This window comes from Chelon labrosus (assembly GCF_963514085.1).
Source record: "Chelon labrosus genome assembly, chromosome: 9".
In the NCBI taxonomy this organism is placed as follows: domain Eukaryota; kingdom Metazoa; phylum Chordata; class Actinopteri; order Mugiliformes; family Mugilidae; genus Chelon; species Chelon labrosus.
Window position 1 is genome coordinate 17,327,299 of NC_140359.1, and position 25,081 is coordinate 17,352,379.

General features: G+C 41.4%; 1 protein-coding gene across 1 annotated transcript in view; it reads right to left on the minus strand.

Annotated features, from left to right (window-relative positions):
* Nucleotides 1-25,081, minus strand: part of pdlim5a (PDZ and LIM domain 5a) — a 65,608-nt gene that overhangs the window by 16,091 nt on the left and 24,436 nt on the right. The window contains exons 4-7 of the mRNA XM_084550703.1: nt 9,831-9,870; nt 8,906-9,333; nt 4,494-4,666; nt 4,307-4,343 (exon numbers count right to left, since the gene is read on the minus strand). Of these exons, the coding sequence (XP_084406829.1) occupies nt 4,307-4,343; nt 4,494-4,666; nt 8,906-9,333; nt 9,831-9,870 (678 nt within the window). The remainder of the gene's footprint in view (nt 1-4,306; nt 4,344-4,493; nt 4,667-8,905; nt 9,334-9,830; nt 9,871-25,081) is intronic.

Below are 25,081 nucleotides of genomic sequence, written 5' to 3' on the forward strand. Positions count from 1 at the left end.
TTTTTACTTAATGTGAATTATGTATCAGAACTGTTGTACAACACCTGAGTTGAGATGAAAGCTCTAACTGAGTCTGTGTTGTTGTTATACACTCTGTAGCAGGGCTATTGAATTTATGGTTGTCATTATCATGCCCAGTAATACAGCCACTGGACTGAACATTTTCTGAGTCTGTGCTGTCCTCTAGTGGTGCCAAGGGGGAACTGCAAGACGACCAGGGGGAAAAAAAATATATATATATATATATATGTATATAAAAGGAGGAAATAATCAGTTGGATTTTACCCAAAGGTTTCTTGACCTTCCTGCAGACTTTAATAAAACATTCAAGCTCAGCGTACCTTTGAGCAGTGAGCAGTTGAACGCTGGCTGGATCACCTGAAACATCTGGTCTATGAACTGGGACTGGATCAGGAGAGGCCTCCAGTGGCTGGAGGTAAGCTGGTAAAGAATCGCTACCACATGAGGAGCATACAAACACACAGGAAGCTGGAGCCCGGCCGCTGAAAGGGTTCAGCCCGACCAAAGAATGTGGCACGTTGGCCGGCACGAACAGCGCACCGGGAAAAGTGTCGTTTGGCCTTTGGGCGTTTAAAAAGCTATACTGATTGGTGTGAGATGACGGCATTTGGTTTATGGTTGAACCATTGTATGCTAAAGGTACAAGCATCTGAGTAAATGGATAGTTCACACTAGACGCCGGGTGAATTTGAGAAAACACGTCAATGGGATTTGAATAAGACTCCGGGACGGCAGCTAGGCTCAGGTGTGTTGCGAGTAATGGGTTGTTCTCTTGATTGGGTTTGTTTGAAAGGATGTCAGGATTGGAAAAGAGGACATGATTTTGGATTGTAGCATTGTTCTCTGGCCAGTGATGATTGCCAGACGAGCATGCTGGCGGCGACTGGCCAGAGAGAGCAGATGTGGAGTTTGCATCGTTCAGGCCACTGAACGTTGTGATTGAAACACCTACTTGGTCAGGAGATTGCTGTGCTGGAGATCTGTCACAAGCAGATAATAACGTCAGAGAATAGTGTTACTGTGTTCACAGTTGTGAGTTCTTGGTGTGCTCTGAATGAATTCAAACCAATGCAGGGGTTTATTTTAGTGGAGTCAGGTTTAAAATGAAATTAAGTAAACACGTGTAAAATCACACCTTGGCAAAGAAAGTGTCTTAGACTGGACTTCAGGAATTATTCAGTGTTTTACATATCAAATAAATTTATTGAGCCTTTTCTATACAACAAACTAGAAACTGCCAGTTAGTCTTGTTATTAAGTGAAACAACTATATGTGAATGTGATTGAATCAAGGGACAATTCAAGGTGAAGAAGTGATAACAGTGTCAGAGGTTTATGTGATGATCTATACCTGACCTCCCCACTGTTTGTCTCAGAGTCAGCGAGACAGCTAGAAGAGGAAATTGTGCAGGAAGCAGGAGAGAAAGAAAGGGGACACCAGAAAGAAGGACAGAAATCATAAATTTATTTGCTACAATATAATGGTTTCAAACTTAAAACACATTAAATAATATTCAGACGCTAAATTCTGGCTTTTTTTCTTCTGAAAAATGCTGGCTAAAATCTTCAAAGTAAAACTGGTCAAGCGTAGAATAATCTGCAGAAAGTAAACGCAAAACTTTACATGGCAAGGGCCTCAAAATAGTATTTATATAGTCACTTTGGGCACCATCTGCCCTGAACCACCTGCTCACTGGAAAGAGCCTTTCTTACTTTCTCATACCTTACAGCACACCAATGTCTGAAATACAACTGCGTTGTTTCATCCCCGCAGTGTGGCATATGACAAATATCATTATGTTTACTGTACATACATGCACATCCTTTCCCATTTTCCAAAGGGTGCCTTATATCGTGATACTGCATAAATTAAAATGGTTCAAATGCTATCAGATATAAGAGATGTAAACAAGCCATTACCACTGTTAGAAGTCTCTTCCCTAACATATAGTTATACAACAGTCCAAATGGCATAAAGGAACAGATATATTAGGTACAGACTCATGCAGTGGACTCCATCCTTCAAACCTCACACTATCCACATCCTAAACTACATTATAGTGATGCAGAAGGCAACAGCAGTGAAATAATGGTGTAGTGCATTTGGTACTAGTAGTTTTATCCATTGTTTATGAGGTTCTCTGTCATTAACTTTAATGCATGACTTTTAAGAATATGAAGCTGAAATTAATGCTTCATGTCTTTACTGCATTTCAATACATGTCCCGTATATTGTGTCCGTCGCAGCTAACATTGTTGCACACGCACTAGCTGTGGCTGATGCATATTTGACTGAACTGCAGCTCAGATGACTTAGGATTTTACACTTTTTAAAAGTTCTTGTCCTTATCTCTCAACTCTGTAATGTTGATACATCACCACACCAGGACTCAGCTGATCATACACCGATCAGACATCAGGCCTTTGGGTCCTATGGGTTGAGGGGAGGGGCCTCTGTGGATCAGGCTTGTTCCAGTGCATCCCACAGATACTTGATCAGTTGGGATCTAGGGAATTTGGAGGCCAGGTCAACACCTTGTGCTGTTCAGCACCTTGTGCTTTTTTGTTGTTGTTGTTGTTCCTAAACTGTTTTTGTGTGTGTGCCTGTGTCAGGCTGCATCCTGCTGGGGATATCTGCTGCTATCAAGGAGTGTCATTGCTATGAGGTGGGGGTGCCTGTGCTGGTCTAGGTGGGTGGTACATGTCTCAGTAACATCCACACAAATACCAGGTCCAAAGGTTTCCCAGCAGAACATTGAATTGTGAAAAGATGGTCAGTGTGATTTACTTCTTCTGTCAGTAGTTTTAATGTTGTGGCTGATCAGTGTTGTGGCTGATCAGTGTACACTATATTTTCCAGCAGGTTTTAATACACAGATTAAACTGCTGATCAATCAAAAAGTAGCAGTATGCAGACACACTTGAATAAAACAGTGATTTGTTTATACTGAGGTGAAAGTGGACACACTGATAATTTCTACATTTCTACATTTAGATTTGGAATCGGTGGAGTGCACAAAGCACATAAGCAACAACTGATAAAAGGACTGAAAGGGTCCAATGCAAACGGTGAAGGACAACATACACACACTCCAGTGTTCTTTCTTTTACTTCCTTTACTCCCTTTAATCTACAAGCTTTTATTCCTCCAACAGCCCATTTCATAGTCAAACACCTAACTGGTATATGTGTACACACAGGCAGTCATACCCACACACACACACCCATACAGACGCAGTCTACTGGACATTAAGGGTGCGAGCGGACACTCCGTGGTGCCAGTCCCTCAGCTCGTTGTACTTGGGGCCAATCACCAATCGAGTGGTGGTCTTGTTCACTCTGCTGCCACGAGCAAGAGGAGAGAAAGGGAAGAGAAAATGACACCAGAAAAGACAGAAAAAAAGATTTAGGAAAAGTGGAATAGTTGCCCTGCAATTCTTATTGAGATACACCATAAGCCATGCCACAAGGAACGCAAGACGGAAAGACTGGGATGATGCACGGTAAACATTTAGAGACGGTGGAGACGGACAGTTTACTGTAGTTGTCATCATCATATTGAGAAGGAAAGAGATGTAATGAACAGTCAGAGGAGTTCATAATTATCATATCCGAATGCAGCCCATAAATCAGTACAGACTGAATGTTCTGAATTAATTTAACCACGAAGCCACACACCAGCACCCACAGTCAACAGGAATGTCTGCACGTTAACATGAGTGATCACAGACGCACAGCGATCACATGTATCGCCGCAAACCACAAAGAGCGATGGGCAGCCGATGGATCGCGTCACATGAGTGTGAGACCACAGCACAGCGATGACTGACCACGCAATCACAGCAGCACAACATGCAGCACATCAAGCCGATCACTTCCACAAGCCACCACGAGGAACACCACAACTATCTCATTAACACTTTAGTAAAGATTAGTAAAGACCCATTCGACTACTGGCACGTTAAAATCAACCTCTAGCAATCTCAGAAGACACTTTAATCAAAATGAATTTCTGAGCTTCTGGAGCTATTGAGAATTGACAGACTGTTCGGCACATACACTGTCTGGCTTTTGACTTAATGGGTCAAATATGATCCTTCCTCTGCTGTCTAGACAGGATCCGCCCCCGCGCAGCATCAGTATGATTGCCAGAGTTGTGCCACAAAGAAGTAGATTCATGGTTTGCTTCATAAATGTAGATTTGTGTCGGACACATCCAACCGAGGAGGTTAAATGAAATAACAGTAGCAAAATCAACCGAAAAGGTTACATGGCCATGCACTTACTTCGCCTTCTTGGCTTCTTCAGACGCGTCATTTGGAACTGCAATGTAAAGATTGGAAATGTTAATGGATGCACGGCAAAAAGAAAAACAGTGTGCCAATTTCAGGTTTGGTTAATAGTTCATGTGCACTGTCATTACAAGATCTTATCAAAAATTGGTCATTGTGTGCACTTCTTTTAGTAACATACCATTCTCTGTGCCAGTTATCTGAGCCAGAATCCTAAAGGACCTGGACTGGGTGGTGCCCGTGCGTGGGCGCCAGTCCTCCGTGTCCTCCATTATGCGCTTTCTGCTAGCGTCACCGTGAGTGGGCACGTGGTAAAAGTGAATGTCTGTGTCCACAATGTGTTTCCTGGGAGATCTGAAGAAGCACATTGAAGAAAAGAATGGATGGCATCAGGAAATATGATATATTTCAAACTACTTAAATCAAAGTAGCGGAGATAAAATCAGATCACATCATGCCGTTAAAAGCATGTTTAGTATTTTTTTCTTTTTTATATGCTTACTTTCAATTAAAGAAGTTTAAATCAAAACACAGTACAAGCACTGACATTTCTTCACACTCATTAACTCAATGAAACGTTACATGGTTACTGGTTACAAGAGACGACAACGTAACACGCTGTATAAAATCATTAGCCTCAAGGATCACACCACACTTCGTTAAATATATTTGGTGTTATTATCTGAACCAGTCTGATACCTTGGTGCCTGGGGATTTCTTGAAAACCAGTAAAAAAAAAAACAAAAAAAAAAAAACGGAACAGACAAGAAAAGACAAATAAACAAACTGGGGAACAGTCATAACAGTCATAAAGAGAGAGAAAAAGGAGTTGTGGAAAGACTTACTTCAAAATACTGTGAGGTCCACTAAAGTGAAGGTAAAGAAAGAAAGGGAAAATAGAAATATGAAGAATAAATATTTCCTTGTAAGGAGTGAATTACATAAATGGTAGCAGTTAGAAAGTAGTGGACAGAAAATGAAAATTACAGTTGCTAGTGCATGCATAACACAGATCTAAAATATCCCCAAACATGAAGAAAACGAAATCAAAATAGGTCAATTCTATTTCCAAACACACGGTGGTGCTGTTGAGCTGCCTGAAATCCTGTAGTATTAGTATAATAGCATAGCAGCACAATTTTGGACAAGTTAGAAAAAAATCCACATTTAGATATTTGTAAATGATGTCGAGAAACGTTCACCTTTACTTTGATAAGTGTTTAGTATGATTACGATTCAACATGAATAGTTTGTATTTGCTTGAACAGTAAATGTGCACACAACTGCAGTCGTCCTTGGCAACAGGGCTCTGAAAGGCTCACTACTAATTGGTTGCCAGTAAATCAACACTAAGGACAAATACACACACACACACACACACACACACACACACACACACACACACACACACACACACACACGGAGGCATTGAAGACTTTTTAGGCACTGCTGTCAGTGAATCACTCCCCCACCTACCACCTCACCTAGCACACTGAATGGATTGATTTATTAGTGTCTATCAACACATTCTTGTTATGGCAGTAGCTACGTGGGTGTGGTGGTGTTGACAGCTCTATGTGAGTCTGGTCACACACTTACAGTTACACTGGAAGTACGTGACAGCATCGTCTGTGTATGTGAGAGAGTGTGTGTGTGCATGTGCATGTAATCAATATCTGAGATTTATAGCTGTCTTAAACATATACGGTTGCCTTGGGATACTGTATCACATTCCAATATCGGGATTGATATTAATTAACTAAAACATGTGCTGCAGTTCTTGCAGGAGCCGGCATTAAATAAATCACACTGATGAATAAGCTCATTGTTTTTAGTGATCTTGTTAAATTGTCTTACTATAGATGACTGTTTAAAACAAAGTGTAAGCTGCCAAAACACACACTGTAAACAATGAAGTATGCAACTGCATGCACAGAGAAAGGTGGACAGGTAACGGAAAACGGGCAGCCAAACAGTCGACATGCTGCAGAGACTAACTTTGTGACTGGAGGAGCGGCTCCACTCTGAAAAGCAGAAAAGAAGGGATTGAAAGAAGGGGAGATTGACAGACAGCCCTGACACATGGCACACATGTAGGAAGTCTTGAAGTGAGAACACTGAAAGATATAATTCATAACGCCCCTCTGAAACAAACCACACAGCACATTTACAGCATGCAAACAGGCAAACAAAACACAATGTTGGACACACATGCCGCCCAGTGTAGGCACCTCAGCAGCACACTAAAACAAATGGATTCATAAAGTACTTCCTGCAGACCATAACTCTTGGCAATGCCTTTGTTACATCACACGTATCTATGTATATTTGTATGTCACTATGCGCTGTGAATGATATCTGCATGGTCAATTACTGGATATATAAGCAAAGGAGTTAAAAGAAAAGCTTAAAAAACAGTCCTGTAATGGTTAAGAGAATAAAGCAAGTCATAAAACCAAATGGGAAGGTTTAAATACCAGCTATAATAAAGTAGTTAGTGTTATCTGTTATGAAATGTCATCCGCGATACTTGGGGAAGGTTATGTACCCAGCTGAAATGAAGCTTGAGTGTGTGTGTGTGTGTGTGAGTGATGGTGTAAGATAATACTGTACACAGATCACCGGTGTCTGCTGAGTCTCACAGAAAGAAAAAACCACAGGCCCTTTCCAAAAGTGCAAGGAGAGAGAGGGTATAATTGAAATGTACTGAGACGTAATGAGTCAGACGAGGAATATATTCAGTCCGTTTGGTATGTTAAGTACAATAAATCAAAAACCATCCATGCATAACCAGTTGTTTTAAAACTAATCTCGGAAAACCAAAAAGTGGAATGAAATGGGTTGATGAAGGTGTGTTAGTTTGTAAGGAGGCCACAGAGTGAGAGTCTACATGGATTTGAGTTTGAAACCCTTCCTGGCTGACTGATTTGCTGCAAGAGCACAGAGAATGCAGCACAGTTCAAGTTTCCAGTGTGGGCTATATATACACAGCTTAGTCATGTCTCCATAGCATAGTTATACTCATGCCGCCTCTGGAGGGATGAGAGTTAGCACAGAAAAAGAGAGGGGCTAGATGACGGTGGAAGTCATGTTGACAAAGACGGGAACATGCAGCATGGGTGTGAATGATCGGAGGGGAAAATTAAAAATGTATAAAATATTGGAAGAAGAAAAGGGGGTAGAACGAGAGAAGATGAATGGTTTTCACTCAGTAATTGTTTCCTTCAAGGGACCACTAACAGGACCGTCCATTATCTATTACCACTTGTCCTGCAGAGGGTCACAAATGGCTGGAGTCTATTGCAGCTGACACTGGGCGAAAGGCAGAGTACACCCTGGACAGGTCACTAGTCTATCACAGAGCTAACACAAAGGGACAAACAACCACTCACACTCTAATGTGGACAATTTAGAATAACCAGGTAACCTGACAAGCAAACCTAATATAGTGTAAATGAGGGGCTGTTAGTTGTTCCTGAAGCGTTTTTGTGTGTGTGCCTGTGGCTGCTGCCGTCAAGGAGTGTCATTGCTACGGGGTGGGGGTGCCTGGTCTGGTCCAGGTGGGTGGTACATGTCTAAGAATGCCAGGTCCAAAAGTTTCCCAGCAGAACACTGAATTGTCACAAGATGGTCAATGTTATTTACATCACCTGTGAGTGGTTTTAATGTTGTGGCTGATCGGGGTGTATTTTAAACAAAACTTTACACAAACCCCGTACACTGGACAAAAGTGTGTATTTACTTTTTGTCTTCTCATTTCAACCTCTTTAAATCAATCAGTCTTCATGTGACACTTGATCTAGTTTAGACACGTCTCAACCTCCCCATGCAAACGTACCTTTTGACTGACTTACTATATTTTTCCTCTTTGTGTGCCGCTCATATTTTCTCCAGACAGGCACAAATTGAGTTTGTTTTTGGCAAATTTGCTGTTCTTGGCATTAAGCTTCAGCAATGTGATTTGAATTTCCAGCAGTGGTTTTCAGAAAAGCTCGCCTCACATCACGAGGCGTCTGAAACTGTTAAGTGTCTAAATTGTAACAAGATGGTCAATGTTATTTTACTTCTCCTCTCAGTGGCCATAATGTTTTGCCTGATCGGTGTATGTTCTGTTTTCAGAGAACTCCAAAGCTCCTTCACAGAAACACAGTTAATATTCCTCCTTAATACCAATGGTAACCACATGGTACAATAACACACTTTGGTTTACTTGTATTATATTACTTATATATATATCAGGTAGCACATATTCAAGAGTATTTCTATTTGACAAGATTTATTTTTTCTAAAAATCCAAACCAGATTCACAGCTGAGGCTTGTGTAATAGATATAGTGATGACAGTTATAGTTTCAACTTAGTTTCTTCAACCTAATTTTTCATCACCTCCTACACCGACGCCAGCAACAGTCAAACTGGTAGACTAATATGCTCATGTGTTCAGTTGTGGACATGTACAATAATATCTGCAAAGGGGAAAAGGGCAAAAGATCTTCTCTCCTATTTGTAAGAGCCACACTGGTGAAAAATGGGGAACATGAAATAGCTGAGAGGTGGTTAATTGGTTTGATTGGTTAGCAAGGCCACCACTCACCCATTAAACTGCAGTGGAACGGCTCCGCCCTGACTCTCGATTAGGCCCCGCCTCTGCCCCATGGCCACCTCACACGCATTCTCAGTGGAGTAGAGGTTGATTGGCGTGTTATACACCGACGGCTGAGGCGGAACGAGGACAGGGGGGGAGGAGGAGGCAGAGGATGGGTAAGAGGCGGGAGGTGGAGAACGAGGCGGGGGAGGGCTGGTGTGGGAGGATGCAGGCGTAAAGGCGGAGGACGGGGAGGGGATGAAAGTGGCGAAAGGGTACTGAGAAGGGGAGCCTTCGGCCTCCGATCCGCAGCCCCCGTACGGTCTGGGGGCCTTGTTGTAGGGGACAGCGGAGTGGCCGGAGGAGTGAGGGTGAGGATGGGGTGGAGGAGGGGGATGGGTGATGGCGACTGGTTTTATGATGTCAGATCTGTCGCCCTACGAGAGCATGCAAAAATAAATCACATCAAAGCACACACTATACTGATGTTTTCCAGGCTATTATCAATAAATATGTTTTATTCATACAAGAATTGGACCAAATGATAGCGTTTGAATGAAATGTGAATTTGTAATGGGATAGGAAAGCATCAGTATATCTGACTAATTCACAATAAAAAACGTGTAGCAAATAAACCAAGACAAATACTGATATCATGCAACACAGTGGCATTGCTTCAGAAGGGTGTGATAACTAAAAAGAAGTCTTTAAAACACACAAGGCACACCAGGTGAATTTCATTTGTGTTTCATGACAAACTAAGTCACATTTATTGACATTTTAATTGAACATTTTAAGCATATATCGTGTGTAAAATACCTTAAACAGTAGCTGTCTTGAATGTTACACCTGGCACGCCTTACCTCACAGTAATTAATCAATAATATTCTGGAATTTACACTTTGGACTGAATCGTATTTAATTTTTACAGTACCTTTGGTGCCACAGGAGGGGGTTTAGGAACACTGGAGGCCCTGGAAAGGAAAGCAGAGATGGGAAAGTGCATGAGTTATGATTGCACAACAGAATCATTTTTCATTTCAGTATTCCCTTTGAAAAATGGTGTCTGTTAGCCGACATCATCAGGGTACAATTACACTAGCTCTTCCAAAGTGCTTGCTGATATTTATAGAGCAATTCAAACCGCTAAGACCATATGTCAAATTTTTAGATCTCGCAGAGGATTTTCAGAAAAAATGTGGTCACAGTGAATTACAAATGAACCTGAGCTTCAAGCGTGGAAAGCGACGAGGATGGGCGTCTGTCATCAGCTATGACAGGGTCCAAAAGAGTCTCAGTGTGTGTGTCTAACAAAGAAACTTGAGTTGCTGGAGATGAAATTTGTGGTCCATTTCAATGTACTTTAAAAGGCAGCTGTTTTTAAGTCTATAAAGGTCTGTATCAATCTGATACTCTTGGTGTTTGATACTCTTGATTCCTCTTTGAGCCACAACCTCCCATTAATGCCATTTGAGGAACGTGTCTGTATCTCCCCACACTCAGAAGTGCCATCGGATTAGCACATATTCATTTTACTGAGGATCAGTTTTCATCTGTTGACAGCGCTCTTCCTTGGCCTGCTTGGTTTAAAACAATATTGAGGCAATCGGACACCATTTATAGAAAAATGAACTGAAACAGCAGCAGTTGAGACTCAAACTGTAAAAATAATTGAATTTACTCAATATCAATGGGAAACAGTTACACACATGGAACAAATGAATGTGACTCAAATGGTTTCTCTTTATGATATCAAGGCAGAAAACACATGAGTTAACATAAATTAAAGGTTAAGTAAACTTTGCGGTAACTGAAGACATGTAAATGTCAGCAGCCACGCATTCCTTTCAGTGCAGCCCTTCTAGAAACTTCCTCAGGGAGGTTCATGTCCTTCACCTCCGTAAATTTGAACCGGGACCCCTGCAGTAGCTAGAATCACATCAGTCTCCAGATACAGATACTCGTTTGGCCTTTTAGGACTGCCTCTTGTTTCACACTCGTTTTGGTTTCCGCGTCCTGGCACCGCCACCAAGTTCCATCGACATGAGATGAGATGATCTTAAAGGGGAATTGACGTTTTTTACAACCTGGACCTTATTTCTGGCATAAAATATGATCATTTCCTCACCCATATAACTTTTGGAGAACATTTGGAGTCGTTCGGAAGATATTTAGATCCAGCGGAGCGCCGCGTATGTCCATGTAGTGGGAGTGACCGGGGCACCGAAACGCCTCTAAATAACGCATTATCTGCCGCGAAACTCGTTCATTTCAACAATATTTTGTTATGATACGCGAGTGCTATTCCCCGTTGAGTCCGGAGTTACCCGTTATCATCATCCGGGGTCTGTAGATTGACCTACTAACCTCCACCTGGATGATGTCATCCTGTTTACCTGTAATTTGCTACTGCTAGTTTTTTGCAGCATGGATGAATACTTCTCCGATTCTGAGGTTGTGGACAACGACTTTGTTTATGATGGACGTCCTTACCGTTTTGAGCCAGAGTATACGGATGAGGAGCTCGTTGAAGAGAGGATGTGGAGGCAAAGAGAGGAACAGCTCTCCAAAGAACAACAAACCGCTGCACGTCTGCGAATAGATAACAGGTAACTCTGGACTCAACGGAGAATAGCATTAGCGTATCATAACAAAATATTGGTGAAATGAACGAGTTTCGCGGCAGATGCGTTATTTAGAGGCTGTGTAATACTAAACCAAGTATTACTGATAAATGCTCTTGGATATGGATAGTTAAAGAGCCTTGATTGTGGCAATGGCTTGACTATTGCAATATGAAGCCAGCTTGAATTCAAAGGCTTAATACCGAAGAGTACAATACATTCCCGATTGCGACAATACACCTCATCTGTCTTGTTGTCTCTGTAAGACTATGTCACCTGTACCGCTGCCCTGTTGGTTTCCATGTACACACAATACTGTAAATAGTCCAAGAGCTACCCAAAGCTAATCCGAGGGCAGCAGTGATCTCACTCACACAACCAAAGGCGTGGAAATATGTCTGGCACATAGAGCAGGAAGAGGAACATCGGGGTATTGAGTAGGTATTCCAAACATGACACCGTCATCTGTGTGCTGTTGCCTCGATTACTCTGCTGCTATAACTGGAAAAGAGCGTTACTGTCATATGTTGAAAAAAGATACGCCTGCAAGAGAGTGAGTATAAACGGGACCCTAATTTAACTCACAGGCTTTCAAGCCTTTTCTCAGAGGACTTGAAAAGTCAAGTGTAATATTAGGCAGACTTATTAAAATGTGTATATGTCACAGCTTTTTAAAAATGCAGCTCTAGTGGGACTTGAACCCACAACCTTTAAATAATTTCTTCTTTGCCTCCACGTCAAACGCTCAACCCACTGCACCTAGAAGCCTCAGACTTTGCATCACCATGGAAAAACCTACCAGAGCTGTAACCATCAAGGTTGATCTTGAAACATTAGCAGCTGTCAGTGACAACACAAACTATGAATAATAAAAATTATCCGAAAATGCACCACACTGGTGCATTTTCGGATAATTTTATTTACATTTTGACTGTTGCCTTAACTAAACATATACCACCACCAAAATATTTTTATCTCTCATACCAGAGGAGCTAGAAGGCAGTATGTGAGACACAGGAATGTTTCTTCATCATAACTGAAATGTGTGAGGGTCAGAGATTAAGTTGACACAATGAACACACTGACAGTGCGACAGTGACAACCATGACAGTTGGTTTATCCACCCCCCTTCGCACTCATTGAATACATTTGCCCGCCTGCACTGTACTGTGTACTGTACGTGTGTGTTCTCATTGTTTAATTTCAGATTACAACAGCAGCTGCTATAAAACGTGTTTCTGCTCCCTGCCCTTGCATCTGCAACTCTGCATGTTCTATGTGAGCTGTCAGGTCCCATGCGCCTGCGTTTCTTTTACTCTGTTTCATGTTCATGGAAGTTTTTATATTATATGACAGAACGATCCGTCTTGTTCGAGTCTCCATTTTCCCAGGGATTCTTAGTGGTGGCAGCTGTTTTCATACCTTGCCCTATCAGAGTGAACATTCTGGTTAAAGCGGTAATGCTTCGACAAATTTCCACATTACGTAAAAACAACATTTGTAGTTATATTTAGCTTAATTCGCTTTGAACGCCTGTTCCCCTCAGTCTAATTTTGGATGGATTTTGGATCTAATTTGGATGTTTTCCTAATTAAATAGCTTGTACAAAACATCACCACTATGTTTTCATGGGCTCTTCTGTGTTTTCTTTCCACCCGCTTCGGAATTTCTTCTTTCTCTGAATTAATAGGCAGCTATGTAAAAAAGCAACAACAGTACAACAGCTGTAAGTACTTGAACTGCATGTGACTGAACTATATATTAATATCTGAGCCCATGTTCTGTGGATTTGTGTTGACCTGTATTTTACTGTTTTACTTTGTTTGTTCTTGTTTCCATTCATTGAACATCTGAACAATACTTCTTATTGTATTTTATAGTAAAAGGACATCTTACCAAAGATTTATGGACATGAGTACACATAAAAGGAACTAAACAGTCTTACATGTATGCAATAATTTACAACCGCATAAAGATGAGGATTAAGTCTTTCTTTTTCTTTGCCTCTGCAATAACGCATGTCATCATCAAGGCTGCTCTGTGTCCTCCGTCGTGCATTTGTGTTTAATCTCTTCGGCCTATTCTCATTCAAATGACATCATTGACCGATGTTTCCAGGGCCGTGACCTGACATGCCGTCAGCTTTACCAGCAACCGAGCGGCCACACTGAATCAATAAGAGGTCGTTTTACTGCGTGTGTGTGTGTATTCATATTCAAGACTGAACGAGAAGAAGTGGAAGTGACACTCACTGGGATCTGTTCGAACAAGCCAAACACAGGAAACACACTACACTGCACAAACAAAATTATGATGTACATACAAGAGGCACAGATCCACAAACAGGCACGATCTGGTGCATGAAGGAGTTTTACAAGAAGAAGGGAGTCGGTGACGTAATATTTGTGGCCTCTAAAAAGTGTTTTTACATGTTCTGCCGGCTTTTATTACTTACTTACCCAAGCACAAAACTACCCACATAAATAAAAGCGTACACAGAAACACTTACCTGTACATATATCTTCTTGCTAACATGTCTGTGTTTTTTCATGCGGCAACACATACAGCTCACTGTGATAGTATTTCAGCATAGGGCAGGTCTTTAACGGAGTGCGCTGCCATTTGGATGACAGAATCGTCGGAGGTAGTGAATGGACAAAGGCCAGTTGACGTCCATACAAATGCAAACTCATACGCACACAGTGATGTAGTGTGTAGGGTGCGGTGACAGCGATTTCAGGCATGACAGGTTGGCCCAGGAAATGTAACTGGGGTAGTGTAATAACACCGAATACAAGGACCAGTTTATTCCACAGCATCTGCACCTCATGAACGCAAACAGACACGCAAGTATGCCTGTCCAAGTTTAGTTTTTTTAGATATAATGCACCTTGGACATTTCATTTATTTATTTTTTAATTGTACTTCAGTTCCCTTTAATACAGTTAAAAACCACGATTTTAGATTCATGCATAAATGGTCTCGGTGAGGCATTTTTTTTTGTCTGCACTCCTGTGAAGGAGAACAGAAAGGAATTATCTTATCCAACGGAAGTCACATTGAACCAAAGACTGTATATAAATACGGACAATGCGTCAGCACTTCCTTACATAGGCCAAACTGGCGCTGTTTTCGAGGGAGATTCGCCATCTTGCTAGTTTGGAGCCAGAGTCTGCGCAGTATGATCCGAGAGTGGAGTCGTAGAGTCATTTAATTTATACTGTGCTCTGTTCTACCTCCACCACTTACAAGGAAATGTTGGATTATACACTGCACATGTTTATTTTTTATTGTTTTTTTACAACCCTCACAGTCCTACGGGACCACTTTACGGATCGACCCAAGTCCCATCCACTAACATGGAGGGGGTGGAGCTTATACTGTAGGGGCTGGAGCCTATACTGCAGCCAGACACCAGGGGGAGCTCTTCTTGCTTTGGCTTCACTTTTGAGGAGCAGTTCCGCCGTCCATCTTTATACTGCCTATCGTTTGAACACTTTGACTGCACATACAAATTTTTAATGCATTTCTTGAACAATTTGTATTTTCCGTTTCTTTAATCATCTTCAAGTAGTGCACAAAACAGCAGAACAATGAACAAGAGGGGATAGAAGGTATAATTTCCTACCTCACTGTGTAAATCAAGAACTTAAGCAGCTTGATAATTTATGTACAGACACAACAGAGCCCATGAGCTTTAACTTAGCGTGGTTCTTTCTTTCACAGCCAAAAAAACCCTTACCCTTATCTGCCCCCATTCTTTTCCCGTTTCTTACCTCTCTCTCTGCCTTATCCTTTCTGTGCACCTTTGCATACTTCTCTTTTCTTATTACCTCGCTTTTCCCGCACTGACTGGTCTTCCATGAGTCTTTCTCGTTCCCTGAAATGAGGTCACTCTTTCTTTTCTTTTTTTTTTGAAGGAAATTGATCATGATTAAAACAAAACACAAAGCCGTATAAAATGTATGCCGCCGTCATTGCTTTAAGTTTGGACGGGCGCTCTGAGTGCTCTTTATTTATTTTTCTGTGCCTTAATAGGTGAAAGAGGAAAGAGTAGGCTGGTTTGGTTTCACACCATTTCCCAGTTTTACCCTAAACTGAAGCAGACAGACCAACGTGACCAAGGGGAGAAAATGCCATGGCACGTATAAGAGCGCGGTGACTCAGCACTTGGCTACCTGATTAGTGAATTTATGTGTGCAGTGATTGTGAAGTAATAGAGGTAGAAGGAATCAGTCAGTAATGTAGAGTATATACTCAAAGAGAGAAAGGATGAAGGATGGTGAGTGAACATTAAACCATTTACTTGCAGAATGTGAATAAATGCAAAAGATAACTGCATTATATTATATTTCAAGACAGATGTGTTATCTAGAAACAGTCTTTAAATAGATCTGCAAGCTGATCCTCCCTGTCATTATCAGTCCTCACATTAGCAAGGCCATAGGAGAAAAGAGTCAGATCTAGTGCTGTAGTATCGCATGTACGCTTGAGGGTTTTGTGTGTGTGTGTCTGTGTGTGTTTCTGTGCGATCATCCACATTCCTTATCCACTACCGCCCACCGATATCTCCACAGAGGCCTCGACGGGCCTTTCAACCGTGCCTGACGTCATACGAGGTCGTAAAAGAAGCTCTGACACTGACCAGACCAAATGAACAAACAAAAGAAATGTCAAAAGTGCAGCAATTTGTTGATAAAGAGTTGAATGAACTAAGGTAAGAACAAACAAACCATAAACTTGAGCATGTTTTAACAGTCACATTGTTTCCATGGTTGATTTTAAGAGGGTGTTTTATGGCGTTGTTTCCATCAGTTTTTCTCGTTTAAAAAGCAAAAAACAAAAAAACAGGCATTATAATGAAAATTAGGTGTTTCATGTTTGTTATATTGTGGTTTGTCTTCTTGGACCACTGCCACAGATCAATATGGCTAGACTAAAAGCCTGGGGGTGTGTATCCAGACTGGTCATCATGAATTGTCTGTATGTCTGAATACAATGGTTTGCACCCAACAAAGACCTGACCCACTGCTAATCCAGCTACCTCACATTTAGGTCAGTATCTCTTGTGTATTTCACTATGGTAGATGAAGGTAGTCTTACTTTACTTAAAATCTTAACTCTCTTAACTGCACATTTAAGACTTTAAGGATTAATTCTAGGACGGTAATGAACTGGTGCAAACAAGCTCCAGCCTATTGTGTTAACTGTGTTTCTCGTAGTAACGCAGCAAACAATAAGAACGTTTTCTAGTAACTCTCTTTCTAACAAAGCACACAGCAGTGGACCGTTACCCCAAGGAGTCTTAAAAACAGATCATGAGAGGAAACAGACACGTTGAGTTAAACCCCGACAGTTCAAGAGAAAGGAGGCAATGTTTCCAAGAGCCGTCAGGTCAGCAGTGCTGCATCCAAACCCCTACAGAGCACAGGAGCCGGGGTGAGGAGGAGGACGAAAGGGATACGTCTATAACTAATACTTTAGCTTAAGGGGAGAATATGGGTGTGAATTACAGTGTGGATTAAAAGTAAAACACGAGAGCTGGGAGCTAGAATATACTGGTCCTACACATTTTTTAATAAGTTTGGTCAATAAAGGAGACAGTGTCCATTAAACAGTGAACATAAAGATGTAAGGAGATATATTTGAGACGAAAGGCTGTAAAATATCATGTAATGTTATACCAGGTTACTGCCGTAACATCCATCCAGTGACACATTAAACTTCATATAATTTCTGGTAATAAAGCAGATGAACAGTCTAGCTAGTTTTACTGCATGTAATTCTTTTTAGATGTTTTCCAAAGACTATAAAAGTAATTTAAAGAAACATTAGATTCTTGCAAATATACGTCCTTTAAAGGCAGCGGACAGATGTTTTCTTTTTGCGTGAAACTATAACGCAACTGTTTGGTTTAATGGCAGCGTCTATAGTGGTAAGTTAGTCTGACCACTCGCGCTGTCTATGGAGTAACGGGGCAGTAAAAACTGTCAGATGACAGGCCCGGAGTCCAGTGTTGTCTTCTCAAATCTAATTTAAACTTTTATAGCTTCGTTTCACAGCAGACTGACCGAAAAGTAAAACTGTACATGGTCACGTGGAGGTGTTAAGAAAGACACACAGGCGCAAGGACAGGAGTGTTGGTATGTGGTCACATACAAACAGTGGAACTCAAGTGTCCAATCTTTTCCACTATATTTTTTTTGCAAACACATCTAAGTATAAGTATAAGTATAAGATCTAAAGTATAACTGAATAATGAGTCATTTTACTACATTTGTAGGCAATCTGAATGTAGAGGACATTTCTGCACTTGGACCATTCAGCAGAGAGACACCAGGCCATCAAACCTAGTTAAAGCGCTCCCAGAATTTATAATAGTTTGCAAACTTAACCAAAAGCCCTCTTGTGATTTCATGAGAGACGGATAAAGATTGCGTTGTTTCAAGTGTGGGTCTTGGAATCTCTGCCTCGAAGGCAAACTCAAAAGGCTGGGGTACAAGGGGCCCAAATTGGATGAGGGCATCCACGTGATCCTAGCCCATCCACATGGATTTAGTTGAAGATTTATTGACGCAGTTTTGTAAGATCTATCCAGTACTGAACTATGGTATGCACCAACAATCCAATAATGTGTGCTTAACATGCATATTTAAAGTGAGCAAGAGAGAGAGGGTAGTTAATTTAATTTTCCTATTTCTGACCTCTCAGCTTTACATTATTTTTTCTGTCTGGCAGCTCAGTCTTATTTTTAAGGGCGACAAAAACAACACGATACGTCAAAGAGAGAAAAAAAACGACAAGCTAAAGAGACAGGACTCCAGCTCTGGTCCACTACTCAGCAACCGAGACAGTCTGCTCATCAAAATGATCCACAGCTGGACCAGGAAGTGTTTTCCATACTCAACATCTGGCCCTCAGGTCTGTTGAAAGGGTTATGGATACCGATGTGCGTCAGTATCACTCAGAGAAATTCACTCACGGAAATGTAAGACCTGCGAGATTATTTTTCTGTTCTCGTCTTGTTATGGACACGGCGATGTGTATCCAACTTTCTGCTTCTGTTTACCTGCTCCATTTGCAATTTGTCTCTCTGTTGGGCTCTTTTACTAGCACACGCACACACATAGCTTTGAGCTATTCTCTGAGTGACACTAAGTCGAATGCCTTAAAAACGCATAAACTTTTGTGACACAGAGATGACACTGATTGTAAAATGACCCTGGCTCTGACACTGAACAAATACCAGAGCTTCTTTCTTCTTTCCACTATAAAAAAAAACATAACAATTTCAGCATGAAGAAGGACTGTGGAAAATATAAGTGAGGCCTGAGACTGCATAACTTCTATGCATATTTATCCATACACTAGTATGTTGTCTAACACAGATATATACAGCATTTAACCCTGCACCTCTGGATTACACCCTGAGTCAAACAAACAGGTGTCATCTGACTGTGTAATGAAATCAGTGCAAAAATAAATACATAGTGAGAATCTCGGCTGAATTTGAATTTACCGTAGCCGGCGCGAGCCGATGACACATGCACGCCACTTAATGCGAGAGCTGCACGAGAAGAGAAGATGGTAAAGTCGTATCTGTGACACTGCGTTTCAAAACATGTTGATTGCGGTTTATTACACAGTCATCTGTTTCAACGTAAAGTTTATTTTGCCTGGAAACGAAACTGCTGAGTGTGCAGTTTACGTGCTGATTGTACCTCGCACCCCGAAATTCACTTAATTACTCAGCACTTATGAAATCTGGCTTTGTGTTTTTCTCTTTTAATCAGTCCAGATCACTCCTCACATAATTCCAGCTAGGGTATGATTAAACAATACCTTCTGGACTAAAGATGAGAGCGTTTGGCTTACAGTAAGATATATTTGGCAAAAAACAGACAGAAAAAAAAGCAGAGACAGATGAGATTAACACAATGTTCTTGGCCTAAGAATATCTGTGGGCTACCTTCCTGGACCCCTAATGTTCTTGGGATTTGTATTTTCTTTGGCGAAAACAACAGACCAGAAAAAGACAGGCAGAGACAGGTGAGTGAAGCTGTGGCCGCATTCTCTTGGTATTAGGATATTACTGGTGAACATGGCAGGCCGAGCCAAAGATGACAGCCATCGGTTTGAGATGATCTTTGGCAAATACAGCGGACCACAGACGGACAGAGACAGGTGACCCCGGTTTAGCACTCTTGGCCTCGGAACATCTTTGGCAAATATCAGAGGCGGGTAAGTGACAAAGGCAACTGCACAGAGAGAATCTATTAGTACAGAGGATTTGCATAGAGCTGAAAGCCTTTCAACTTGTAACTGATCAAGCAGTTACTATAAGTTTTATACTGGTGTGTGCTATATTGTGTATACTACAAATACTGCATATACACAGTCTGGTATAGCTATATTAAATTCTTATCAGAATATAAGTGTGGTAATGGACCATTTGGACTTCATTATGAGGCGTATGTCAACCGATACACAGAAAACAAAAATCCCTCTGCGTGCAACTGGCTAGTCCTACAACCAATCAGAGCCATGTTGTTGTAAACAAGCGTAACTCTATGGTGCTCAGATGAAGTGTCTACGTTGGTGGTACAGTCTGTACGATTTTATTGGCCTGGCAGACCTGTGCCGAAGCATAATCAGTTCCCAATAGAGCAATCCCAGACCATTTTTCCACAAAAAAAAAAATCAAAAAAAATGTGCATGAGGGGAAATTCGGGTTGGCTTTCAGGATTTTATGAACGTATTCTCATCCTCTAATTTAACAGTGGCTTTTTTTCATTATCTGCAGTATAAACTCTAATATTGCTAAAGCCATAATGACCAGCCATATCACGACCGGGATATGGCTGCAGAGTATCACTTTCGGAATATTAAATAAGCTTGTTACATACTCTGTGAGTAGCGAGAAATTTGTTCTCGCTCCTAGGGCTGCGAGAACAAGAAAAAGGTTTGTTTTGGCTAGTAATTTATACTTGATGAGAAACTCAAGTGCTGAACTCCGAAAATCCTCATGGGGTCCTCCCACTGCAGCATACGTCACACGCGCTAAGCGTATGCCAACCGCTACCCTCGAGAGATTAGCGGTCACACTGCGAATATTAGCATCTGGGAGCTCACAGAGTGGCTGCTGTGGCCGCTAGCATTTACGCTTTTCCACATTAACCACACCCTCTCCAATGTCTGACCAATCACAGAATAGTTGCAGGACATGACACGGGAAAAAAGTTCTGCCCAGTTGGTATGTCGAGACCAAGCTGCGAGAACAAAATGATTTTGTTCTTGCAGTCCACATATGAACCACAATGTTACACAATATACGACTTTGCTAAAACCCAGGACCAAACCAGGGGCCTTTAGATCTTCAGTCTAACGCTCTCCCAACTGAGCTATTTCGGCCTCCATCTTATCTGTTTTTATTCATCTGACCCGGATCTGATTCTTTCCTGTCATGTCTCCACTAAGTTTTTCTTCAAGTTAAAATCATAAAGTATTCCATGAATGTTTGTTTGTCTGTTTTCATTGGTCTGTTTTTCTTACACTTTCTGCTCCTAGGTGCCCCTTTATGGACAAAATTATGCTCTGTCTAATCTAATTACCTCTTTCAATCAAAGCCAAACTAATTCAGACTTGTTATTCTTGTTCCATGTGTTTCAGCTCCAAGTAAGCATGTCATGCATACTGGGTTTCCATTTCAGAATGAAAGCTACAAACAGGCAATGCATCATTTGATTAAAGTGACAGTGTTTCCTGCAACACATACATCCGACAAATCAAGCGAACAATTACATAACTCATGCTTCAACTCATATTTATGATTTGATAAGGGGCTCGCAGTTTGGCATGCTCGCACGCACACACACATGCAGTATATTTTTTGTCTTATTACATCAAATAGAGCAGATATGCCAGTTGTCTGTTTGTCAATTCACGTCCAAACATTTTACAGAAGAAATTACATCTAACCTAATGCTAGAAATAGCCTGTGACTTGGTACAATGCTGTGCAGCACCGGGCTATGGAAACTGACGTCACCAGCGCCCGTGCACATGTCTGTGCTTGTGTTTGCTGGACATGTGGCCGCGCGCAAGCATCACCATATCCATTGCTACCCAGGGATTGCGTTGTTTCCTTTTAGAGAACACAACATAAACAAAAATGAAAACGTATACTGTACCCCAACCCCGCGTAAAAGTCGCACCCGACCCCTTCGTCTGCACGGCGGGCCAGCTTCCACACCCAAAAATAACTCGGGCAGCTGCCGGAGTTCGATTTTATGTGAGGTCTGTGCATGTGCCTGCCAGTGTGTGCCTCTGTCTGTGGCTCTAAATGTGGCTAAAGGTGAAGCATAACTCCTGCAACAAGCGTTCATTATGTCACTGTTCTCTAGGAACAGAGTCTAAATTTATGTTTGTGACAGATCCAGAGCTGAAGTGCTAAACTTCCTTTCTAACTGATGAATGTGTTTGTGCAGGTGGAGAGGGGTCGGGGTCTGTAAATCAGTGGCACAACACTGGGCTCCAGCGCTACCGCACATGCACAAGTAAAAAAAAAATCTGATTGTGTTTATCATAGGTTTATTACGGCCTACGTGTGTGGCTTTCTACATGAATGAATGTGATTCCACTCTTCCAAATGCAAGTCAGGACTCTCTCACCATTGAGAGAAAAGATTTTGTCACACACTGTAATCACACTGTTTGAAGCCCGTTCAACAGCTGGAGATCACCATTATGATAAAAAAACAGTGGAATCAACTAAATCAGAACAACACAAACCCTTTCTTCTACTCGATCCCTTGTTTATTCAATAATCCCATAATTTACTGTGCACTGTGACGTGCCTGCGTACACGTTGGTGAGTACACCGGGTCAGCTGTGTTTCACTTTGTCCCATTTAAGACCCTCAAACACATCAGGACCTAGAGGCTGTGCCACTATTAGTGAAAACAGTTCTTCACACACACACATGCACACAGACCCATTAAAAAGTCAAATGGGCTTCAAAAAGACTTTACTGTGGGGAATAAATAATTTAGCCAGAGACTGGCAATTGAATGGCGTAACAGTGAAATACAAAGGTGGTTTTGTTGAGGTAGAGGATAATTGGTTGAAGTGAACAGTTTTATGCTTCGGTGTACCTCTACAGAGCGTAATTAGATCGCTAAAGAGGCTAATTTAAGTGTTGAAACTTTTTGATTACACTCCACTAGAGGGACCGCCTCTGGACAAAGCCATCAGCAAGGGGGAAAATGTTTCCTGAAACCTCGAACTTCATTCTCTTGGCTTTCGTATTTACTGCTTTCAAACTTAATTTCCATTTCTCTTTATCAAATTCATCATCAATGTCTGTTTCTCGGCCTCCATCACCATCTTTGTTCATTTCTTCTTTACAGACGTCTCTCCTTCCCCTACTTTCTTCTTTCCAAACACCTTCCTTCTGCCATCTTTTCTCGTTTTATCAACAACATTTCCATCAGTCAACACAGGAAAATCACTTCTGCTCAACGTCTGCGTTTTTCTGCACTCTGGCTCATTTAACCATTCAAATCATTCACACACCTTGAAGTCTTACATGCTTATTTCAAGTCCCCGTTAAATGCCTGGAGGAGTGCTATTATTTTAACATATACCGATCAGCCACAACATTAAAACCACAGGAGAAGTGCATAACATTGACCATCTCATGACAGTACAATGTTCGTGTGGATGTCACTTAGACATGTAGCGCCCACCTAGACCAGACCAGACCAGACCAGACCAGACCAGGCGCCCCCCCCCCCCCCCCCCCCCATAGCAATGACACTCCTTGATGGCAGCAGCCATCCCCAGCAGGACGCAGCCTGACACAGGCACACACACAAAAATGGTTTAGGAACAACTCAAATAACATGAAGAACAGCACAAGGTGTCGACCTGGCCTTCAACTTCCCTAGATGCCAAACTGACCAAGTATCTGTGGGATGCACTGGAACAAGTCTGATCCACAGAGGCCCCTCCCCTGAACCCACAGGGCCAAAGGCCCCCCACTAACATCATTCTGTTGGCCCATGTCCATTCTCTGATTAGTCACAACTGTTTTGGAGGGACAAGGGAGACCTACACAATATTAGGAAGGTGGTCATAATGTTACGCCTGATCGGTGCATTTTCCTGGCCACGTTTTCCTTTAATACAGAGCTACGAGAGCAAGCATTGTTGATGGTAAATGAGAGTTGCAGGGTGAGTAATGAGCAAGAAAATTCCAGACAGTATCCGACTGGATGCAAATTTAGTACATGCCTCCAAGTGGTATCAATATACAGGATTTAAATAGTTTTCCAGGAAAAAACAGACCCTAAAATACCATTAAGAACTTGCACAATATCATTGTTGAGCCATATACACAGTATTTGTACAAAACAAACATCAAATCTGATTCCATGGGGTCTTTAACGCCTCACTTTTTCCACCAGCATTCATTCTTGTTTAGAACGATTGTCCGTTTGGAAGAAAATTACATTCTGACTGACTGTAGCTCTGATGTATATGAGAACATGTAGCTTCTATCAGTTATATATAAAAGTATATGCTTTTAAATTTGAGTAAAAGTTTTAGGACTTACAGTCAAACACAGCTCAGGAAGGTTATTACAAACTTTTCACTGCATTTCTTTTCCCACAGTTCACAAAATAAACGATTAATCAAGAATACAATCACAATCACAACAGCTGCAGTCGTATAAAATCAAAGCAATGTGCCACAACCCAACCAACCATCTTTATGAAAGCCTGTCTGTGTGTGTTCATGTGTGTTCATGTGTGTCCATGCGTGCGCGCATGCGTGCGTGCGAGTATGTTACGGACACATGTGCTCCACATGTGTCTGCTATCGCTCTCATAGTAAAACAGTCCGCTTAGCAAACAAGATATTGGTTGCTTTCATAGTTTTCATCACAGGGAATTCAGTTTGACACTGAAGATAAGAATGGAAAAATGATTTACTGAAAAAAAGAAAAAAAAAAGAAATTCCCAGAAACTCAACTGCATTTTTTTTTTTTTTTTTTTTTGTCACAGCTGTGAGCAAGTACTCGTAGTAAAACTTTATGGAGATGTATGAATCTAAACACGGAGCTGTGATGTTTTAACATTCTCGCCTTGTGCCATTACTCCGTCTTCATATGTGTCTTTCTTTCACCTTTTTGCAACGCCGTCACTTTCATTTCCTTCCATTTTTCTATCCTTCCTTCTTTCCTGTTCATCCTTCTTTCAGTGTTGCTTCCTCATTTTCTTAGCAGGAGAGCTAGGGTTTAGTCTCCAAAAGGTCATTAACCAAAAGTTTGTGTTTTGACAGCTATTATTAACGTAAAAATACAAAGTGCATTCCCAGCCAGAAGAACAACTTAGCCAAAGACTGAAATATCCAGTACAGCAACAAACTCTTCAAGTCTGTAACCACTTATTGCTTCTCTCTTTTTTTTTTTTTTTTTTTTTTTTAAACTGCTTATTTTGAATGAAACTTAATTAATTCAATCTGAGAAACAGTTAAAATATTATTTTTGAGTGGAGAGCAT